The following is a 20,898-nucleotide window of genomic DNA, read 5'->3' as shown; positions in this document are numbered from 1 at the left end:
GAAGAAGCGGGCGCAGTTGGTGTGTTAGCTGCTGTTGCCATGAACCCACACATGAGTACACGGGACATTGCGAGAGCCGGTGAACTGAGTCAAAGTAGTGTCATGCGCATACTGCATCGTCACCGCTTTCACCCGTTTCATGTGTCGCTACATCAGCAATTACATGGTGATGAATTTAATCATCGAGTGCAATTCTGTCAATGGGCATTAACAGAGAATGCGTTGCAGTTCTACCTGTTTACCGATGAAGCGGGTTTCTCAAACCACGGGGCAGTGAATCTACGGAACATGCATTACTGGTCCGTGGACAATCCTCGCTGGCTCAGACAGGTAGAGCGACAGCGACTGTGGACTGTAAATGTATGGTGCGGAATCATTGGCGACTACCTCATTGGTCCTCACTTCATTGCAGGGACCCAAACAGCTGCAACATACATCGCGTTTCTACAGAATGATCTGCCAACGTTGCTCGAAAATGTCCCACTGGAAACGCGTCGACGTATGTGGTATCAGCATGATGGTGCACCTGCACATTCCGCAATTAACACTAGGCTGACCCTTGACAGGATGTTCGACGGGCGTTTCATAGGACGTGGAGGACGCATAAATTGGCCAGCCCGTTCTCCTGATCTTACACCTCTGGACTTCTCTCTTTGGGGTACGTTAAAGGGGAATGTGTACCGTGATGTGTCTACAACCCCAGAGGATATGAAACAACGTATTGTGGCAGCCTGCGGCGACATTACACCAGATGTACTGCGGCGTGTACGATATTCATTACGCCAGAGATTGCAATTGTGTGCAGCAAATTATGGCCACCACATTGAACATCTATTGGCCTGACATGTCGGGACACACTCTATTCCACTCCGTAATTGAAAACGGAAACCACGTGTGTACGTGTACCTCACCCTTCATGCATGTGGACGTAATGTGCTGTTCCAGTCTCTTCTGTACCATACAATATCTCCGGATGTAATTAACATTTTACAATGCAACAAACGGCACTGATTACGTATTTGTTTATATGTTCGGATGTTCTAACAAAACTAACGGGGTTCCATTTAAAAAACGTAGGTTTGTGTTAAAAAAACATACTTCCGTGCATTTTTTTATGGTTTGTATTAACCAATTACACTAGCCCCTCTCCTCACGTTCGGTCTGTGGAATCGATTCGTCAGTACTTGATGTGGTTTACGAAATACATCCAGCGGTAATGTTAGGTGACTCACCCTGTATATATCGGCAAGCAAAACCTTCGGAGGATACAACCCAAAGATACGAACTCTTCCTCATAAATATTGGCTAATTGGCTAGCTGTGCAGCTATCTACTGTGCATCCCGGGCACAGAGGCCATAACCGCTTTCGCGTACTATAGCACAGGGGGAAAGGGCATGTGATAAATTTGATGGCTCTGAAGTATGCGGGATTGAGTGTAATAACTGCGATAAATATTACATCGGCCAAACCGGCCATTCTCTTAAAATGAGGTTTAAGGAGCATTCAGAGCCGCGTAAGAAAACTGCTTTGCGACTGCATTTATCAGAAACTGGTCATTCTATAGGGAACATTGAGAATAATATGTGTATTCTTCACGGGGGTGCAAAGAGACCGCGTTCTCAACTTATTAGAAGGGCTTGAAATGTATAAAGCGAGAAAACAAAAGCCATCAGAAGTGTTCGATGGGCAGAGCGATTTTGTACCTTGTGCCTACTTTGCTTCTTTTGACAGTGGTCTACTTTAATCCTTTTTTTTCTCCTTTATTGAGTTTCGATTCCCCCCGAAGGGGGCGGGCTGGCAGCAGCTCAGTACGCCGCTCTTCAGCCTACAGAATTTGTTTTAAAAAGATGAAGATAATAAATAATAAAAACAGGCGATAAAATCGGCGACTTAAATGGTAAAATGGCGGAAAATCGTGGAACTTAAAACATAAAACAAAGGGTTGATGATGCTAATAAAATACATAAGAAGCAGACAGGTAACAGAATAGACGTACAATTAAAAAAACACGGCGACAGTCTGGTTTCTGTTCGCAAGAGATATAAAATTTATACCCACCGACAGCATGGTTTCTGTTTGCAACACTTTGGAAAGATGAACAACACTGAACATTCACTTGAACACTGCACTAAAAATTTTTCACAAATATGATATACCACAGCCGAGGGCAGATGGGGGGGGGGGGGGGGGGGAACCTGGACAGATGACGGGAAAGGAAAAGGGGGGGGAGGGAGGAAAAAACGAAGTGGGGGGAGGGGTAAAAGGAGCAAATGGAGGACGAGGACCCATAAGGGGGGGGGGAGGCGGGTGCTGGGCAGATGTGACAGGGAGTGGGGAAAGGCAGAGGAGGGGAGTGCAAAAGGACTCGGGGAGGGAGGAGAAGCGAGGCAGGGAGAGGTTAGGTGGGGAGAAAACAGGATGGAAGAGGGGGGGCGGAAGAGGAAGCCCAGGGAAAGGGCAGGAAAGGAGGGGGGGTGAGGATCAGGGTTGATAGGAGGGATAAATGGAGGGAGAGGGGCACCATCTGGGAGGGGGAGTTGACGGAAGACACCTTGGGAAAGGAGATGAAGGGTGTAGAGATGGAAGGTAGGGGGGACACAACAGTGAAGGCGTGGCAAGAGGGCGGGGATTGGAGAGAGGAGCAACCAGGGGATGAGGGGGATCAAGGCGGTGGGAGGTGTAGAGTATGTGGATATGTTTGAGGAATAGGAGCAGATGGGGGAAAGGAATGAGGTCGTAGAGGATCTGAGTTGGGGACGGGAGGCGTATATGGAAAGAGAGGCGGAGAGCATGGTGCTCGAGGGTCTGGAGGGACTTATAGAATTTGGGGGGAGGGGATATCCAGGCGGGACTGGCATAACAGAGGATGGGACAGATTAAGGATTTGTAGGTGTGAAGAATGGTAGAGGGGTGCAACCCCTATGTCCGACCAGAGAGGAGTTTGAGGAGTCGGAGACAGTTGTGGGCTTTGGATTGGATGGAGTGGAGATGAGGGATCCTGGTGAGGTCGCGGTCAATGGTGAGGCCAGGGTAGGTGAGGGTGGGGGAGAAGAGGACAGGATGGGTGCAGATGGTAAGGGAGAAATCCAGGAGCTGGAAGGAGCGAGTGGTACGACCTACGATGATTGCCTGGGTCTTGGAAGGATTGATTTTCAGGAGCCACTGGTTACACCATGCGGCAAAGAGATCAAGGTGATTCTGGAGAAGGCGTTGGGACCGTTGGAGGGTAGGAGCGAGGGAAAGGAATGCTTACTGCAGGGAACTTTAATCCCCGAACACCTCTCTCTTATATGTATATTTTTCATGAGTTGTCAAGTCTCATTAGTTATCGAATCTTCAGCATTCTCGTGTAACATCGGAAGCTGAATATTTATAAACTTTAAATTGCGAGTGTTTACATTTATGAATGACATTCCACTGACTTTTTAACAATGTTCGGCAGGTTTCTATTCGTAACATCACAAGCCTAATATTTACAAGGTATGGTGTTTTATCATTATTTTCTGGGAACGGCGTCTCACAGTGCACTAGGGTTCATCTGCTGGTTAAGTTCCTCTGACCACTTCTCGCCTTAGCTATAATCTGGCGGTCGCGCCGACAGAGGGCACTGATTACTTAATACAGTCTCTTTTCATTCATTTGGCTTCTTTCCCTATTCATTTCATCATTTTATAATATCCTGTGAATTCTGTAAGCTTACTGTTATGTGTGTCTTTATATTTTCACCTGAAGTTCACCACAAGAGCGTATCACAACTGTTGGCACTTAACTCTTTCCTTTTTAACAATCTACAGTCTTTACTGATTGTATTCTTCTTTTTGTTCCATTTCGTACAATTATATGATCGAAGAATATGTGCAGCCTACAGTAGCGACATCTGACGAGCGTACGACATAAACATTTTGTGGCCACTGTACAGCAGTTTGTTATGAACAGTAGCGCTGTTAACAATGACTAGTACACACCATGTTTTATATACGCGCGATGGTAGTAAGCTGATTTTGTGTTTATCTTTCTACGATGGCACTATGGTTGCATTATAATAGGATATCTTTTCAAAACAAGTACGCCTCGTCATACTTAGAGCGCGTAATTTTCACAAGTATGTCAGTATTTAATTCTTTTAAGCTGTAGATAATTCACTAGCTGTATTTGTGTTTTTCCCATGTGTTGCTGCATGTCTTAAGATGGTCACCGAGGACCGGAATCACTAGTCTGAGGGCCTAACAAGTTTGTGAACGTAGACGGTATTGAAGAAATTTATTCTAATATCAGTGCGTTACAGGCAAATAATAAAACATTCTCTGGAGCTGAGGGGTTTACAGCAGGGTGCTGTACGGGAGGTGTGGGGTGTTGCAGGTACGGGCTGTCGCGAGGCGACATCGGCGAGCTGTCTCGCGTGGACACGCTGCGCACGTCGGTGCTGGCCTTCTGCCCGCCGCATCTGCAGAAGGCGCGCCTCGCAACCCCCTGCCCCGTGATCCGCTACCGGCGCTACGACGGCGCTTGTAACAACCTGCGCCATCCGCAGTGGGGCGCCACGGGACACCCCTTCAGGAGGCTGCTGCCGCCTGACTACGCCGACGGTGAGCACCTACTTTTCCTCTTCCGTCTACGAGGGGTACTCGCAAAATAACTTACGTTGTGTTGTAACTGAGTTGCTGGATTAGTTGAAGCAAACACATCCGCACTCTGTACATCATCCACCGACTCAATCCCTCTCACCCCCTGGTGTCTTCTATCCTATCTACCCCCAGTCTGTTGCCGCACCTTGCCTTTGTGTCACCCTTGAACGTCGCCTTTCCTGGACCCCCCATCTCTGGACGATCCAAGCCGAAGCACGCTCCCGACTCCGCCTCCTCAAACTCCTCTCTGGCCGCAAATGGGGTCTGGACGCATCCACCATCCTCCACACTTATAAATCCCTCATCCGCCCCACCCTCTGTTATGCCCATCCCGCCTGGATCTCCGCCCTTCCTACCTTCTACAAGTCCTTTCAAATCCTGGAACGCCATTGCTCCGCCTCGCCTATCGCATCCGCCTCCCATCCCCCATGCGGATCCTCGACTTAATTCCATTCCCCCACCTCCTCCTCTTCCTTGAACGGATTCAGAACCTTTATACATCCCATAAACTTGATCCCCCTCACCCGCTTGTCTCTCCCATCCTTTCCCACCCCCATCCGCTTCCACGCCTGTACTACTGCATCCCACCTGCTCTCCATCTTACCACACTCCACACTCTTGCCCAAGATGGCTTCCTCCAACTCCCCTTCCCTGATGATGCTCTCTTCCCCTCCATCTACCCCTCCTACCAGCTTTGATCCTCCCCTTCCTCCTGCTGTGTTTTTTCCCCAGGCCTCCCTCTTTTCCCCTCTCTCCCTCCTCACTTCTTCCCCTCTCCTCTCTCCCTCTCCTCCTCTCCTTTCCCGAGCTTCCATACCCCCTATACTCTCTCCCCTCCCTCTCCCTCCTTCTGTCCCACTCGCGTCCTCCCCCCGTCCCTCCTACCCTCCCCTCTTCCCTATGGCGGGCCCCCAACTTTTTCGTGCACACAGTATGTTTTAGTGCGCTGAAGTTCGTCACCACTGTGCTAGTGTTTCTCTTCCCATCAGTTCATCAGTGTCTCTCCTTCAGTGCTCTTACGCTCCCATGTGCAACTCTGTGTCTCCATTTGTGTATAGTGCTGAACTTTTTTATACAACCAGTGCATCCGTGAACGTCTTCCTTTATTTTAATATGTATGTCTCATGTTTTTATCCTCCATGAATGTTTGTTTTTATGTCTTCCTGTTTAATGTATGTTTTTCTGTGACCAAAGAGCGGCGTAGATAGGCTGCTGCCGGCCTACCTTTATGTAAAGGTATGAAAATAACAATAAAAGAAAAAAAACGCACCTTTACCGTTGTGTCCCACCTTCCCTCCATCTCCACACCCTCCACCTTTCCCATTGCAACTTCCAGCACCTACCCATCCTGGATGATCAGCTTCATTCTGATCTCTACCTGTCCTACCAACTCTAACCCTGCCTTCCCCACTCCCACTCCTCAGGCTCTCTCTCCCCTCCTCTTCCCCTCCATTGAGCGGTTTTCCTCCCTCCTACACCCCCTTCCTCTATTGTGCCCCCTTCTGTGTCTCTGTGCTCCCTCCTGACTTGCCTTCCCTTCCATCTCCCGCTGCGCCAGTCTCCTGCCCCTTGGTGCGCCCCCCGGCCACCCTTTTTCATCCCACCCTCTCCAGGACACCCTCTCCCACTGCACCTTCCTCTCCCCTCTTTTTCCCTCCTCTCAGGTCTCCTCTCTCTCGGCCGTTTTTATTCATCGTGTGTGCTCTATTGCTTACAGTGGTCTTTTAAGTGTCTGTCATTCTGGAGTGTTTCTATACAATGGCCCACTTTTACCTTGTTCATCAGACTCCAGTGTATTAAACATGCTCCACGAATCGCCAACTGTGTTCTTTTAACCTTATGTCGACTTTTTTTAACTGTCCCCCAGTGAACATCCCCATTTCAATGTATATATTTTAACCCCCATTGTCTCCACTTATTATGTTTTTATGTCCTTCTTTTCACCTTTATTATATATAGTTTCCTCTTTTTATTTTATAACGTCACTCAGCTGAAGAGAGGCGGATTGTGGCGCTGCCAGCCCTCCCCTGCCCATATGGGGCAGGGGAATGAAATCACAATAAAAAAAATTGAAGCAAATTTATTAGAATAGTACACCCAAGGGCATTCACAGGACCAGAGCTAGGACCAGGTGGGGTGAGGAGTATGGGTGGGGGGAGAGGGACAACTCATGTTAATTTTGCAGAAAAGGAATGGGTGGAGGAAACGAGACACAATTTCGTAAAAAATTAGACTCAAAACTGTAGAATAACTGTGTTATTCACCACTGAACGTAATCTATCTTCTTTGCACGTAACCATGACCACACTGTGAATGAATATGCCCAGCACAGTGTGTCAACACGGAATGTCCTAAACGTCTACAAGGGTCTCCCACTCCTGTCTATAGAGGATACATAAAAATATGGAAACACCAAAGACACAACACATTAGCGTAAGTCTGAGAGAGTTGGATCAGTTCTTTTCTTCACCATACAATTTGTGTTTTTCAACTTTTTTTTGACTTCTTCAGCATGTTTGTATAGAGTGTCATATAAACTTAAGTACAATATATCATCGAGGTACTGCCACTTAAATTACAAGAGATGTGATAAAATGAAAATATACATGAATGGTCCATCTCGCCCACAAGTGTATGGGTGAGATGAACCAGCGTACTGGGAGAGATGTATCAAATAAAAATGGCTAAACATAAAGAAATGATGCAAATGAAATTTCATACCTTTGTTTGGAATATGTTGTAATGAATAGACTTATACTACTACATATTTTATTCCAAAACAATTTTTTCACTTTTTAAAAATCTTGGTTCAACATTGGCTTTTCTGAAGAGTTGTTGATTTTGTTTAAGAATTAGCCTGAAACTTCCTTGCAGGTTAAAACTGTGTGCCAGACCGAGACTCAAACTCGAGACCTTTGCCTTTTGCAGGCAAGTGCTCCACCAAGTGAGCTATGCACGCCCCCTTCTCACAATTTTACTTCGGCCAGTACCTCATCTCCTACCTTTCAAACTGCACAGAAGTTCTCCTGTGAAGTTTGAAAGGCAGAAGACGAGGTATTGGCGGAAGCGAAACTGTGCGCAGGGGGCCTGAGTCGTGCTTGGATAGTTCAGGTGGTAGAGCACTTGCTCTCAAAAGGCGGAGGTCCCGATTTCGAGTCTCGGTCCGGCACACACTTTTAATCTATCGGGAATTTCATATCAGCGCACACTCCGCTGCAGAGTAAAAATTTCATTCAAGAATTAGACTGTCTTTCTCTCATCACAATAACTACATTTATTACTAAATGTTGACCATTGTGAACAAGCAACACACTGAATCCAATAGTAATTTTTATTAGTTTCGTAGTAGATTTCATCGCAGCCAACAAATTCATGCTCATCTCATTCATCAAAGTTATTTTTGTCATCTTCTACAATATCTGTATCTGATGAACACGGTGAGCTATTTGCGGTATTTTTCTCATTGAGCATCTTCAGTCTGTTTTTCTCTTCACAAGTATTTCCCTTTGTCGATATTTTTGTGTTTTTTCTTTTTTTATTGTCCCTTTTTTCTTTACAGTTTCAATATTTTCGGCAAAGTTTAGTCCTTTGAATACAGTTGCTGCCTTCCTTTCAAAATTCATGGTTTTATCGCTAGAAGGAACTGGTGATTTTTCTTCCAAAAGTTTCGTCCATGTTGGCATAGAAATAGTCAATTTTTAGATGGTAATCTTGCAAGTGGAGCCTGAAGCTGTGTCAGTGAAAGAATTTGACTTGTGCAGATACCTCAGTTCTTTTGCTGTGCTTGGAATCAGTAGGTCTTTTGATGAGTCTTGAAGTGGTTGGTTGGCCTATGTACAAGATGCTGCTCTTCCATTTGTTGGCACGCACATATCCTCCAACGATTTAGTATAATCTGAGAGCGCAACCATCTTCATTGGGCTTATTGCACATGTCTTGAAGCTATATTTAATTGTGCTCCCTCTCTCTCACACTGAAACAAGTGGTCGATCTCTCCATAATAACACTGGTCCAGCCCTCCCAATGGTTTGGGAGAGATGAACCACCCCGAATTCTGTCAGCAGGCAGTGAACTCAGTGGTCATTTTAGATTAGTTTCATGCCTACACATTAGTCAAGCTCGCAGAAAAAACTGTATCAATATTGCACAAACTAAGCTTTAATACTAAAATTATGTAACAACGCATAAAACTTTCAGCTTTCAGAACAGAGAATGTGATTTTTTCTCCAGAACTAACACGAAAAGGAGAGCAACACTTCTGCATTACGTTTGTTCACAAAATAACTTCCTTGCAAGTAGCGGGAGCTACTCTCCAGCGACGCATTTGTGAAAGATACTACTAGTCCATCTTACGCAGTGGTCCAACTTCCCAGACCTACCCTACCGTCCCCAGTACGGTGTAGGAGAAACGACAGGATTCAAAACAGCGTCCGGTCATCTCTGAAATGATAAGTACAGGTACTGTACCGTTTTCAATGGAATCTTACACCATTCTTCCTGGAAAACAGTGCAAGTTTAGGTAACGATGACGGAGGTGGATACCGATCACTCAAGCTTTTCTGCAAAGTTGACAACAAAGGCTCAATAATACTAAGGTCTGGTGAGTGTGGTGGCCAGGGGAGATGCGAAAATTCATCCTCTGCTAACAAAACCAGCCGTGGACGATACGAGCCAAGTGAACAGGGACCCTGTCCTCTTGGAACACAGAATCACCATTGGGGGGCAAACATTGTACCATGGGATGGACCAGTTCAGCCAAAATGGTGGCATAATCCTTGGCGGTAGTATGATGGGGCCCTTGGAATATCACGATAAGGCTGGCCAAATCTTCACCGAATTCCCGACGTGTTTCGCTCTTGAGATGTAAACTCGGCCAGAAGTTGGAAACAGTGGGCAACAAGACTCACCCGAGCAAATGACTTTTTTCCATAGCTACACAATCCTGGCTTTATGACCTCGGAACCACATTTCCCTGATAAGCGCATCTGTATCACAGATGTGTGGTTTTGGAATTCAAGCGCGCCCTGCAATAGGGTATTTGATTGTTTTTGTGGAAATCGTCTCAAAAGATTAATTACGTCATTTTATGCTCATGGAGTTCAGTGTTTAAAGAAAACGGAAATGAAATTCAATTAATTGGAAGCCCACTAAAACGCTCGATTTAAGTCATGTTATGCCTGTGACGTCACTGCCTAGCATGCTGCTCCTAAAGTCATAAAGCTCATTCAGAGTGATATCTTGTTTTGGAATTTACGTTTCGGAAAATGGATTACAAATGGTGCGCAGTACCGCATTGTAAAAATAAGTCTATAAAAAATTCGAAAAATAGTTTTTGAATGTTCCAACGAATGAGATTTGTTAAATGTGGTTGCGACTCCCTTGTAGAGATCCAAAACCAGCCGTGGACGATACGAGCCAAGTGAACAGGGACCCTGTCCTCTTGGAACACAGAATCACCATTGGGGGGCAAACATTGTACCATGGGATGGACCAGTTCAGCCAAAATGGTGGCATAATCCTTGGCGGTAGTATGATGGGGCCCTTGGAATATCACGATAAGGCTGGCCAAATCTTCACCGAATTCCCGACGTGTTTCGCTCTTGAGATGTAAACTCGGCCAGAAGTTGGAAACAGTGGGCAACAAGACTCACCCGAGCAAATGACTTTTTTCCATAGCTACACAATCCTGGCTTTATGACCTCGGAACCACATTTCCCTGATAAGCGCATCTGTATCACAGATGTGTGGTTTTGGAATTCAAGCGCGCCCTGCAATAGGGTATTTGATTGTTTTTGTGGAAATCGTCTCAAAAGATTAATTACGTCATTTTATGCTCATGGAGTTCAGTGTTTAAAGAAAACGGAAATGAAATTCAATTAATTGGAAGCCCACTAAAACGCTCGATTTAAGTCATGTTATGCCTGTGACGTCACTGCCTAGCATGCTGCTCCTAAAGTCATAAAGCTCATTCAGAGTGATATCTTGTTTTGGAATTTACGTTTCGGAAAATGGATTACAAATGGTGCGCAGTACCGCATTGTAAAAATAAGTCTATAAAAAATTCGAAAAATAGTTTTTGAATGTTCCAACGAATGAGATTTGTTAAATGTGGTTGCGACTCCCTTGTAGAGATCCAAAACCAGCCGTGGACGATACGAGCCAAGTGAACAGGGACCCTGTCCTCTTGGAACACAGAATCACCATTGGGGGGCAAACATTGTACCATGGGATGGACCAGTTCAGCCAAAATGGTGGCATAATCCTTGGCGGTAGTATGATGGGGCCCTTGGAATATCACGATAAGGCTGGCCAAATCTTCACCGAATTCCCGACGTGTTTCGCTCTTGAGATGTAAACTCGGCCAGAAGTTGGAAACAGTGGGCAACAAGACTCACCCGAGCAAATGACTTTTTTCCATAGCTACACAATCCTGGCTTTATGACCTCGGAACCACATTTCCCTGATAAGCGCATCTGTATCACAGATGTGTGGTTTTGGAATTCCAGCGCGCCCTGCAATACATATGATTATTTCTGTGAGGGTCATTTTTATGTAAGCAATCACTCGATAAAAAACATATTATTCTATTAGTTTGCTATTAAGTATCATGCTCTGCAACTGCAAAAGTGTAAAGTATTATTATGTACTATATAATGTGATTATATATACGTTTCCGAAGTTTCACGATACGACACGTACTTTCTCTAATGTACTTGGTGAAAGTATAAATTTTATATTGTTTTAGTTCGCTATAAAGTATTAATCTGTGCTTGCAGTTGTCAGTTTTAACATTTACAGCAGTGATATAGTACTTTTCTATAAGATAAATCAACTATTTATGTCTCAAAAAATATCTTTTCGCCGGCAGGTGTGGCCGTGCGGTTCTAGGCGCTTCAGTCTGGAACCGCGTGACCGCTACGGTCGCAGGTTCGAATCCTGCCTCGGGCATGGATGTGTGTGATGTCCTTAGGTTAGTTAGGTTTAAGTAGTTCTAAGTTCTAGGCGACTGATGACCTCAGAAGTTAAGTCGCATAGTGCTCAGAGCCATTTGAACCAATATCTTTTCGAGAGCATATGAAATTAGTAACAAGTATCCAATGAATCAAAATGTCTGATGTACATAAAAATGAAAGAATTCCCGTAAGTGTTTGCTTTAATGGATAATCTGCGGACATTAATTGACAAAGAACAAATGGGGCGAAAACCGAAGAGTCTAATCCCACATCCCTCGACACATATAATAAGTAGAGAAATCAAGAGTGCCACTAACACGATTTAGCCTGACAAGTTTTTTTGTAACCACTGTTGCATAGTAAAAAAATCCAACGAACAGAAGCCAGAATGATTTTTTCTACTTAGTACTCGGAACACAAAGGCGATGCCATTGGAAGGGCGATGGCTTAGGCGTTGACCGACAATGTTGCATGGACTCATACGCGGTGTCACCTCATTTCACATGGAGAAGCCGCGAGTCGCGGCAAGGCGTTGGTGGGGATCATACGAGGGTTGGAACTTTAATAGTGGCAAATACTTATTTACAGCTCGTACAAAATAGATACGTGTTTCAAAGTTTTACTGACTTTCAAAGTAGTCACCAGCATGGTGTATAACCCGTTGCCAGCCATGTGGAAGTCCTAGGATACTCTAAACAGTGCCAGTTGTGTTGACAGTTCGAGCGGCGCGGTCTATTGCCCGACGAATTTGTAGGAGATCTGAAGCGAATACCGTGATGTGTTTCCTCCAGTTTAGAAATCGAGTTGAACTCACGATCGTTTAAGTCGGGGGAGTGCAGTAGGTGGTATAGCACTTAGCAGGCTCATCAATCAAACAAATCAGTAACAGCTTGGGCTGTACGTGCTTGAGCATTGTCCTGCAAAATGATGGTCAGGTCCTGCATTAAGTGTCGTCACTTCTGTCTCTTAGCTGGTCATAGGTTGTGTTCCAAAAATGAATAGCATTAATAATTAATTAATTAAATAAACTCTGCAGGTACTATTTTTAACGAGTTTAAATGATGAGTACTATAGCAGAAGTGCCTTTAAGAATGCCGTTTATTACTGCAAAACACTTATTGATGTCGATGTTCAGCAACTAAATAAAACACAAGTTGAATAACAGGGAAACGACAGATTCCTACCTTACGTAATTAGTTATGAGCAACAACACAGCTCGCAAGATATTCACTTCTAACCGCATACTACATCTACACTGCAGAAGCCACGGAAAGTGCACAAATCGGCACTACGAAATATTTCTATCTCCCTCGACCACGCGCGAACTGGTTAACACTCTCCAAGTATTTCCTGCGACTGTCCATCGCGCCTTCCCGTCCAGCGCTCCTCCGTGTCCTGTGCGACCTGGTGCTGGTTCAAATGGCTCTGACCACTATGGGACTTAACATCTGAGGTCATCAGTCCCCTAGAACTTAGAACTACTTAAAACTAACTAACCTAAGGACATCACACAACACCCAGTCATCACTAGGCAGAGAAAATCCCTGACCCCGCCGGGAATCGAAACCGGGAGACCTGATGCTCCTTCCCCCACTTGCATTCAGTCTCTCCATTGACTTCGGTAGTCGCCTACCGTAGTAACGAGCGCTGTGATTGGCTAGAACGCTCCCGCCATGTCTCCAAGCCAACACACACTCACAAACATATTGAAACTGGATTTACATTTAAATAACTTGAAATTAAATAAATATTCCTATGGCAGGACCATAAACTCACTCAACACACATTATTAAATACATAAACAAATCAAATAAATAAATATCAAAGGAATAGGAACAAAAGTAGGCCAATAGCCTAATGTCTCTGTGCTTTCTAAAACACAGTAAATATTTCACCATTTTTTCATGAATAGTATATATCGGATATAAACAAAGACATAGACGAATAAATATATTTATAAGCATACTGCTACCGTTTTTTCGTGTAACTGTGGAGTACTTATGGCCTGACGCGATCAATAGTAATCGGCCACTTTGATCTCCAATAACTCATGTACTATTCAAGTTACATGCCTGTAATTCATACCAATTTCGGTTTACACTAATAGCTTTCTAAAGACATATCGATCGACGAAATCGAATGAACTGTTTAGATTACGGAAACTCATAGCTGGGTGTTACTTGTATAATTTACAGCCAGATACTAAACTTTTAAGTAATAAAGATATTGAAAATCTGATTGCACCATCAGAATCGTCATGCAAATAATGGTAAAATTGGAAATTTGTGGTAAGGTCTTATGGGACCAAACTGCTGAGGTCATCGGTCCCTAGACTTACACACTACTTAACATAACTTAAACTAACTTACGCTAAGGATGAGACACACATACATGCCCGAGGGAGGACTTGAACGCCCGATGGGGAGAGCCGCGCGGACCGTGACAAGGCGCCTCAGACTGCACGGCTACCTCGCGTGGCCACCAAATAATGGTAATGAACAGGTTTCTTTTTAAGGTATCATGATTCCTCTGGCTATTATTAATTTCTACATGAACTGTGAAATGTCTGCCATTGTTGTTGTTGTTGTGGTCTTCAGTCCTGAGACTGGTTTGATGCAGCTCTCCATGCTACTCTATCCTGTGAAAGCTTCATCTCCCAATACCTACTGCAACCTACATCCTTCTGAATCTGCTTAGTGTATTCATCTCATGGTCTCCCCCTACGTTTTTTACCCTCCACGCTGCCCTCCAATACTAAATTGGTGATCCCTTGATGCCTCAGAACATGTCCTACCGATCGATCCCTTCTTCTGGTCAAGTTGTGCCACAAACTTCTCTTCTCCCCAATCCTATTCAATACTTCCTCATTAGTTATGTGATCTACCCATCTAATCTTCAGCATTCTTCTGTAGCACCACATTTCGAAAGCTTCTATTCTCTTCTTGTCCAAACTATTTACCGTCCATGTTTCACTTCCATACATGGCTACACTCCATACAAATACTTTCAGAAATGACTTCCTGACACTTAAATCTATACTCGAGGTTAACAAATTTCTCTTCTTCAGAAATGCTTTCCTTGCCAATGCCAGTCTACATTTTATATCCTCTCTACTTCGACCATCATCAGTTATTTTGCTCCCCAAATAGCAAAACTCCTTTACTACTTTAAGTGTTCATTTCCTAATCTAATACCCTCAACATCACCCGACTTAATTCGACTACATTCCATTATCCTCGTTTTGCTTTTGTTGATGTTCATCATATATCCTCCCTTCAAGACACCATCCATTCCGTTCAACTGCTCTTCCAAGTCCTTTGCTGTCTCTGACAGAATTACAATGTCATCGGCGAACCTCAAAGTTTTTATTTCTTCACCATGGATTTTAATACCTACTCCGAATTTTTCTTTTGTTTCCTTTACTGTTTGCTCAATATACAGATTGAATAACATCGGGGATAGGCTACCGCCGTGTCTCACTCCCTTCCCAACCACTGCTTCCCTTCCATACCCCTCGACTCTTATAATTGCCATCTGGTTTCTGTACAAATTGTAAATAGCCTTTTGCTCTCTGTATTTTACCCCTGCCACCTTCAGAATTTGAAAGAGAGTATTCCAATCAACATTGTCAAAAGCTTTCTCTAAGTCTACAAATGCTAGAAACATAGGTTTGCCTTTCCTTAATCTTTCTTGTAAGATAAGTCGTAGGGTCAGTATTGCCTCACGTGTTCCAACATTTCTATGAAATCCAAACTGATCTTCCCCGTGGTCAGCTTCTACCAGTTTTTCCATTCGTCTGTAAAGAATTCGCGTTAGTATTTTGCAGCTGTGACTTATTAAACTGATAGTTCGGTAATTTTCACATCTGTCAACACCTGCTTTCTTTGGGATTGAGATCATTATATTCTTCTTGAAGTCTGAGGGTATTTCGCCAGTTTCATACATCTTGCTCACCAGATGGTAGAGTTTTGTCAGGACTGGCTCTCCAAAGGCCGTCAGTAGTTCCAATGGAATGTTGTTTACTCCGGAGGCCTTGTTTCGACTCAGGTCTTTCAGTGCTCTGTCAAACTCTTCACGCAGTATCGTATCTCCCATTTCATCTTCATCTACATCCTCTTCGATTTCTATAATACTGTCCTCAAGTGCATCGCCCTTGTATAGACCCTCTATATACTCCTTCCACCTTTCTGCTTTCCCTTCTTTGCTTAGAATTGGGTTTCCATCTGAGCTCTTGATGTTCATACAAGTGGTTCTCTTATCTCCAAAGGTCTCTTTAATTTTCCTGTAGGCAGTATCTATCTTACCCCTAGTGAGATAAGCCTCTACATCCTTATATTTGTCCTCTAGCCATCCCTGCTTAGCCATTTTGCACTTCCTGTCGATCTCATTTTTGAGACGTTTGTATTCCTTTTTGCCTGCTTCATTTACTGCATTTTTGTATTTCCCCTTTCATCAATTAAATTCAATATTTCTTCTGTTACCCAACGATTTCTACTAGCCCTCGTCTTTTTACGTACTTGATCCTCTGCTGCCTTCACTACTTCATCCCTCAAAGCTATCCATTCTTCTTCTACTGTATTTCTTTCCCCCATTCTTGTCAATCGTTCCCTAATGCTCTCCATGAAGCTCTCTACAATCTCTGGTTCTTTCATTTTACCCAGGTCCCATCTCCTCAAATTCCCACCTTTTTACAGTTTCTTCAGTTTTAATCTACAGTTCATAACCAACAGATTGTGGTCAGAGTCCACATCTGCCCGGGAAATGTCTTACAATTTAAAACCTGTTTCCTAAATCTCTGTCTTACCATTATATAATCAATCTGATACCTTTTAGTATCTCCAGGGTTCTTCCATGTATACAACCTTCTATCATGATTCTTAAGCCAAGTGTTAGCTATGATTAAGTTGTGCTCTGTGCAAAATTCTACCAGGCGGCTTCCTCTTTCATTTCTTAGCCCCAATCCATATTCACCTACTACGTTTCCTTCTCTCCCTTTTCTTACACTCGAATTCCAGTCACCCATGACCATTAAATTTTCGTCTCTCTTCACTATCTGAATAATTTCTTTTATTTCATCATACATTTCTTCAATTTCTTCGTCATCTGCAGAGCTAGTTGGCATATAAACTTGTACTACTGTAGTAGGTGTGGGCTTCGTATCTATCTTGGCCATTATGGTTTCAGAAAGTCCGCCATGTTTGGCACTCCCGGCATACAAATCTCCTTCATCAACACAAAGCACAGTCCTCGACACAGCGTCAACATGGAATTCCCAACCACGCGGTCCGCCTGGACCACGCGCTGTGGCTACCCCTCTTGCTCCAGCTAATATTCTGCGCCATGCAGTTGCTGACGAGCCCTGGCTTGCCGAGCGGCCCGTGTGGCCATGACAACTCCGAACGTAGAATATTTTCAGGGCGCCACAACTCACTCGTTACCTCACAAGGTAGTGCAGGCTCTGTAAAGGTGTGGCGCGTGTGCAGTTCAAGCGATATGGGAACCTTGATACGTCTAGATACGACTCTGAGAGGTGACACTTACGTAAGCCTCCTGTCTTATGATCTGCATCCATTCATGTCCGTTGTGCATTCCGACGGAGCTGGACAATTCCAGCCGAACAATGCGACACCACACACATCCTGAATTACTGCAGGAACACTCTTCTAAGTATAAACATTACCACTTGCCGCAAGACTCCCCAGACATTAACATTTTTGAGCATATCTGGGATGCCTTGCAATGTGCTGCTCAGAAGAGATCTCCATCCCGTCATACTCCTGCGGATTTATGGACATCCTTGCAGGATTTATGGTGTCAGTTCGCTCTAGCACATTAGTCATCCCAGATCGTGTTGCGGCACTTCAGCGGGCTCGCATAGATCCTACGCAATATTAGGCTGGTGTACAAGTTTCGCCGGCCGAGGTGGCCGAGCGGTTCTAGGCGCTACAGTCTGGTTCAAATGGCTCTGAGCACTATGGGACTTAACATCTACGGTCATCAGTCCCCTAGAACTTAGAACTACTTAAACCTAACTAACCTAAGGACATCACACAACACCCAGTCATCACGAGGCAGAGAAAATCCCTGACGCCGCCGGGAATCGAACCCGGGAACCCGGGCGCGGGAAGCGAGAACGCTACCGCACGACCACGAGCGCTACAGTCTGGAACCGCGTGACCGCTACGGTCGGAGGTTCGAATCCTGCCTCGGGCATGGATGTGTATGATGTCCTTAGGTTAGTTAGATTTAAGTAGTTCTAAGTTCTAGGGGACTGATGACCTTAGAAGTTAAGTCCCATAGTGCTCAGAGCCATTTGAACCATTTTTGTACCAGTTTCTTTGGCTCTTGAATGTATCTGTGGGACGGTGACCACACCGTGCACCTTTAGCTACGCTGCCTGTGAACGTGTTGCTGACTGTGTGGTGTGACCCCGTGTTGACAGGTGTGAGCGCGCCGCGCGCCTCCAGCCGGTCTGGCTTCCCGCTGCCCAACGCCCGTCGCGTGTCCGCCGCCGTCCACTCCCACCGCGACAGCCTGGAGCACGCCGTCACCATGGCGTTCGTCGCCTGGGGGCAGATGCTCGACCACGACCTCACGCAGACCGCCGAGACCAAAGGTAAGCCCACCGCCAGCTGCCGCAGGACGCCCAGCGCGCTTCCAAAGCCCACTGTACACGCGGCCCGTCGTGGTCCAACGATCACATCCTACAGAATGTTGTGCAAAAGATTCATCCCATCTATATTACTAACAGCTCCCAGAGGCGAAAAATCTGATTTACGATATTTCCATAAATACTGAACAAGTTTAAAAATTTTCAACGCTCTCGTAATCGAGTAAGTAAGAGCTATAATTACACTGCTGGCCATTAAAATTGCTACACAACGAAGATGACGTGCTACAGACGCGAAATTTAACCGACCGGAAGAAGATGCTGTGATATGCAAATGATTAGCTTTTCAGAGCATTCACACAAGGCTGGCGCCGGTAGCGACACCTACAACGAGCTGACACGAGGAAAGTTTCCAACCGATTTCTCATACACAAACAGCAGTTGACTGGCGTTGCCTGGTGAAATGTTTTTGTGATGCCTCGTGTAAGGAGGAGAAATGCGTACCATCACGTTTCCGACTTTGATAAAGGTCGGATAGTAGCCTATCGCGATTGCGGTTTATCGTATCGCGACATTGCTGCTCGTGTTGGTCGAGATCCAACGACTGTTAGCAGAATATGGAATCGGTGGGTTTAGGAGGGTAATACGGAACCCGTGTTGGATCCCAACGGCCTCGTATCACTAGCTGTCGAGATGACAGGCATGTTATCCGCATGGCTGTAACGGATCGTGCAGCCACGTCTCGATCCCTGAGTCAACATATGGGGACAGTTGCAAGACAACAACCATCTTCAGGAACAGTTCGACGACGTTTGCAGCAGCATGGACTATCAGCTCGGAGATTATGTCTGCGGTTACCCGTGACGCTGCATCACAGATAGGAGCACCTGCGATGGTGTACGCGACGACGAACCTGGGTGCACGAATGGCGAAACGTCATTTTTTTGGATGAACCCAGGTTCTGTTTACAGCAACATGATGGTCGCATCCGTGTTTGGCGACATCGCGGTGAACGCACATTGAAAGCGTGTATTCCTCATTGAAAGCGTGTATCACCCGGCGTGATGTTACAGGGTGCCATTTGTTACACGTCTCGGTCACCTCTTGTTCGCATTGACGGCACTTTGATCAGTGGACGTTACATTTCAGATGTGTTGCGATCCGTGGCTCTACCCTTCATTCGACCCCTGCGAAACCCTACATTTCAAGAGGGTAATGTACGACCGCATGTTGCAGGTCCTGTACGGGCCTTTCTCGATACAAAAAATGTTCGACTGCTGCCGTGGCCAGCACATTCTCCAGATCTCTCATCAACTGAAAACGTGTGGTCAATGGTGGCCGAGCAACTGGCTCGTCACAATACGCCACTAAACTGTGGTATCGTGTTGAAGCTGCATGGGCAACTGTACCTGTACACGCCATCCAAGCTCTGACTCAATGCCCAGGCGTATCAAGGCCGTTATTACGGCCAGAGGTGGTTGTTATGGGTACTGATTTCTCAGGATCTATGCATCGTTTAATAGGACACATCGTGAGGTACCTAGAAGTCGTCGAGTTGGAAGGAAGCATGGGTCGAAAGAATTGTAGAGGGAGACCAAGGCATGGGTGATAAACAGTCCAAACAAGAAGAGGATGTAAGTGTTTGAAATGTGGTGCTACAGAAGAATGCTGAAGGTTAGATGGGATGTCATTCACGGCATTGGGAGGTGCACTAGGTATCTCGACGAAAATACAGTTGTAAATGGATTGCATCTGTTGAAATGAATTTTGCTATCGTTCCAATGGATGTGACTTGCAGATGTTATGCAGAGATCAAGAGCTTTGCTAAGCGTGGAGAGCAGCATCAAATAAGTCTTCGAACTGAATACTTTAAGAACAACAACAACAAAATATCTTTTACGTCTGTGCACATACCCTTACGTTTGTTATCAAATTTTCATTTAGCTTTTACGAATGTTCAGCCTACTCTACACTTAACGCAACACAAACATCCAGATGATAGTCAAAAAATTGGTTCAAATGGCTCTAAGCACTATAGGACTTAACATCGGAGGTCATCAGTCTCCTAGACTTAAACTACTTAAACCTAGGTAACCTAAGGACATCATACACATCCAGGCCCGAGGCAGGATTCGAACCTGCGACCGCAGCAGCCGCGTGGTTTCGAACTGAAGCGCCTAGAACCGCTCGATCACAACTGCCGGCCTGACGATAGTCGTACTCATCTCATTTTTAATGGGATCATGACTGGAGTTTCTGCATTCATTTCTGTTTTTTTTTTTTTTTTTTTTCTAACATACCTTGAGACCAGGCCCCCTTGGAGCCTAATGGCACAATGTGAGATCCGTACGCCATTCACGGCACTGGGAGGTGCAGTATGTTATCTCGACGAAAATACGGTTGTAACTGGATTGCATCTGTTGAAATGAATTTTGCTATCATGTTACCGCCATCTCGAGACGACACACTTTGATTAATGAACGAGATAACTAGCGAGCTAGGTGCAGCACGGAAACCCCCACCGGCAACCACATGAACCGGCATCCTATAACTGGCTCCTAGATAAACTTTCAGTTTTCGTGCCGAAGTTGAAATACACAACAAGTGGAAGATAAAGCCTTGTGAAACCGGATGAATTTTTTGAAACCACCTGTACTACAGCGCTCCTATTCTGTAACTGCGAACGCATCTAGCTCTGATGGGGTGCTA

At 45.1% G+C, this 20,898-nt stretch overlaps 1 protein-coding gene across 1 annotated transcript in view; it reads left to right on the top strand.

The window, feature by feature from the left end:
- Positions 1–20,898, top strand: part of LOC126161714 (peroxidase-like) — a gene marked incomplete at its 5' end in the record, with an annotated part of 240,793 nt that overhangs the window by 99,685 nt on the left and 120,210 nt on the right. Inside the window, 2 exons of the mRNA XM_049917747.1 lie at positions 4,361–4,587; positions 18,022–18,195. Coding sequence (XP_049773704.1) covers positions 4,361–4,587; positions 18,022–18,195 — 401 coding nt within the window. The remainder of the gene's footprint in view (positions 1–4,360; positions 4,588–18,021; positions 18,196–20,898) is intronic.

Source organism: Schistocerca cancellata, chromosome 2 (genome assembly GCF_023864275.1).
Source record: "Schistocerca cancellata isolate TAMUIC-IGC-003103 chromosome 2, iqSchCanc2.1, whole genome shotgun sequence".
Classification (NCBI taxonomy): domain Eukaryota; kingdom Metazoa; phylum Arthropoda; class Insecta; order Orthoptera; family Acrididae; genus Schistocerca; species Schistocerca cancellata.
This window is presented reverse-complemented; position numbering and strand designations above follow the sequence as displayed.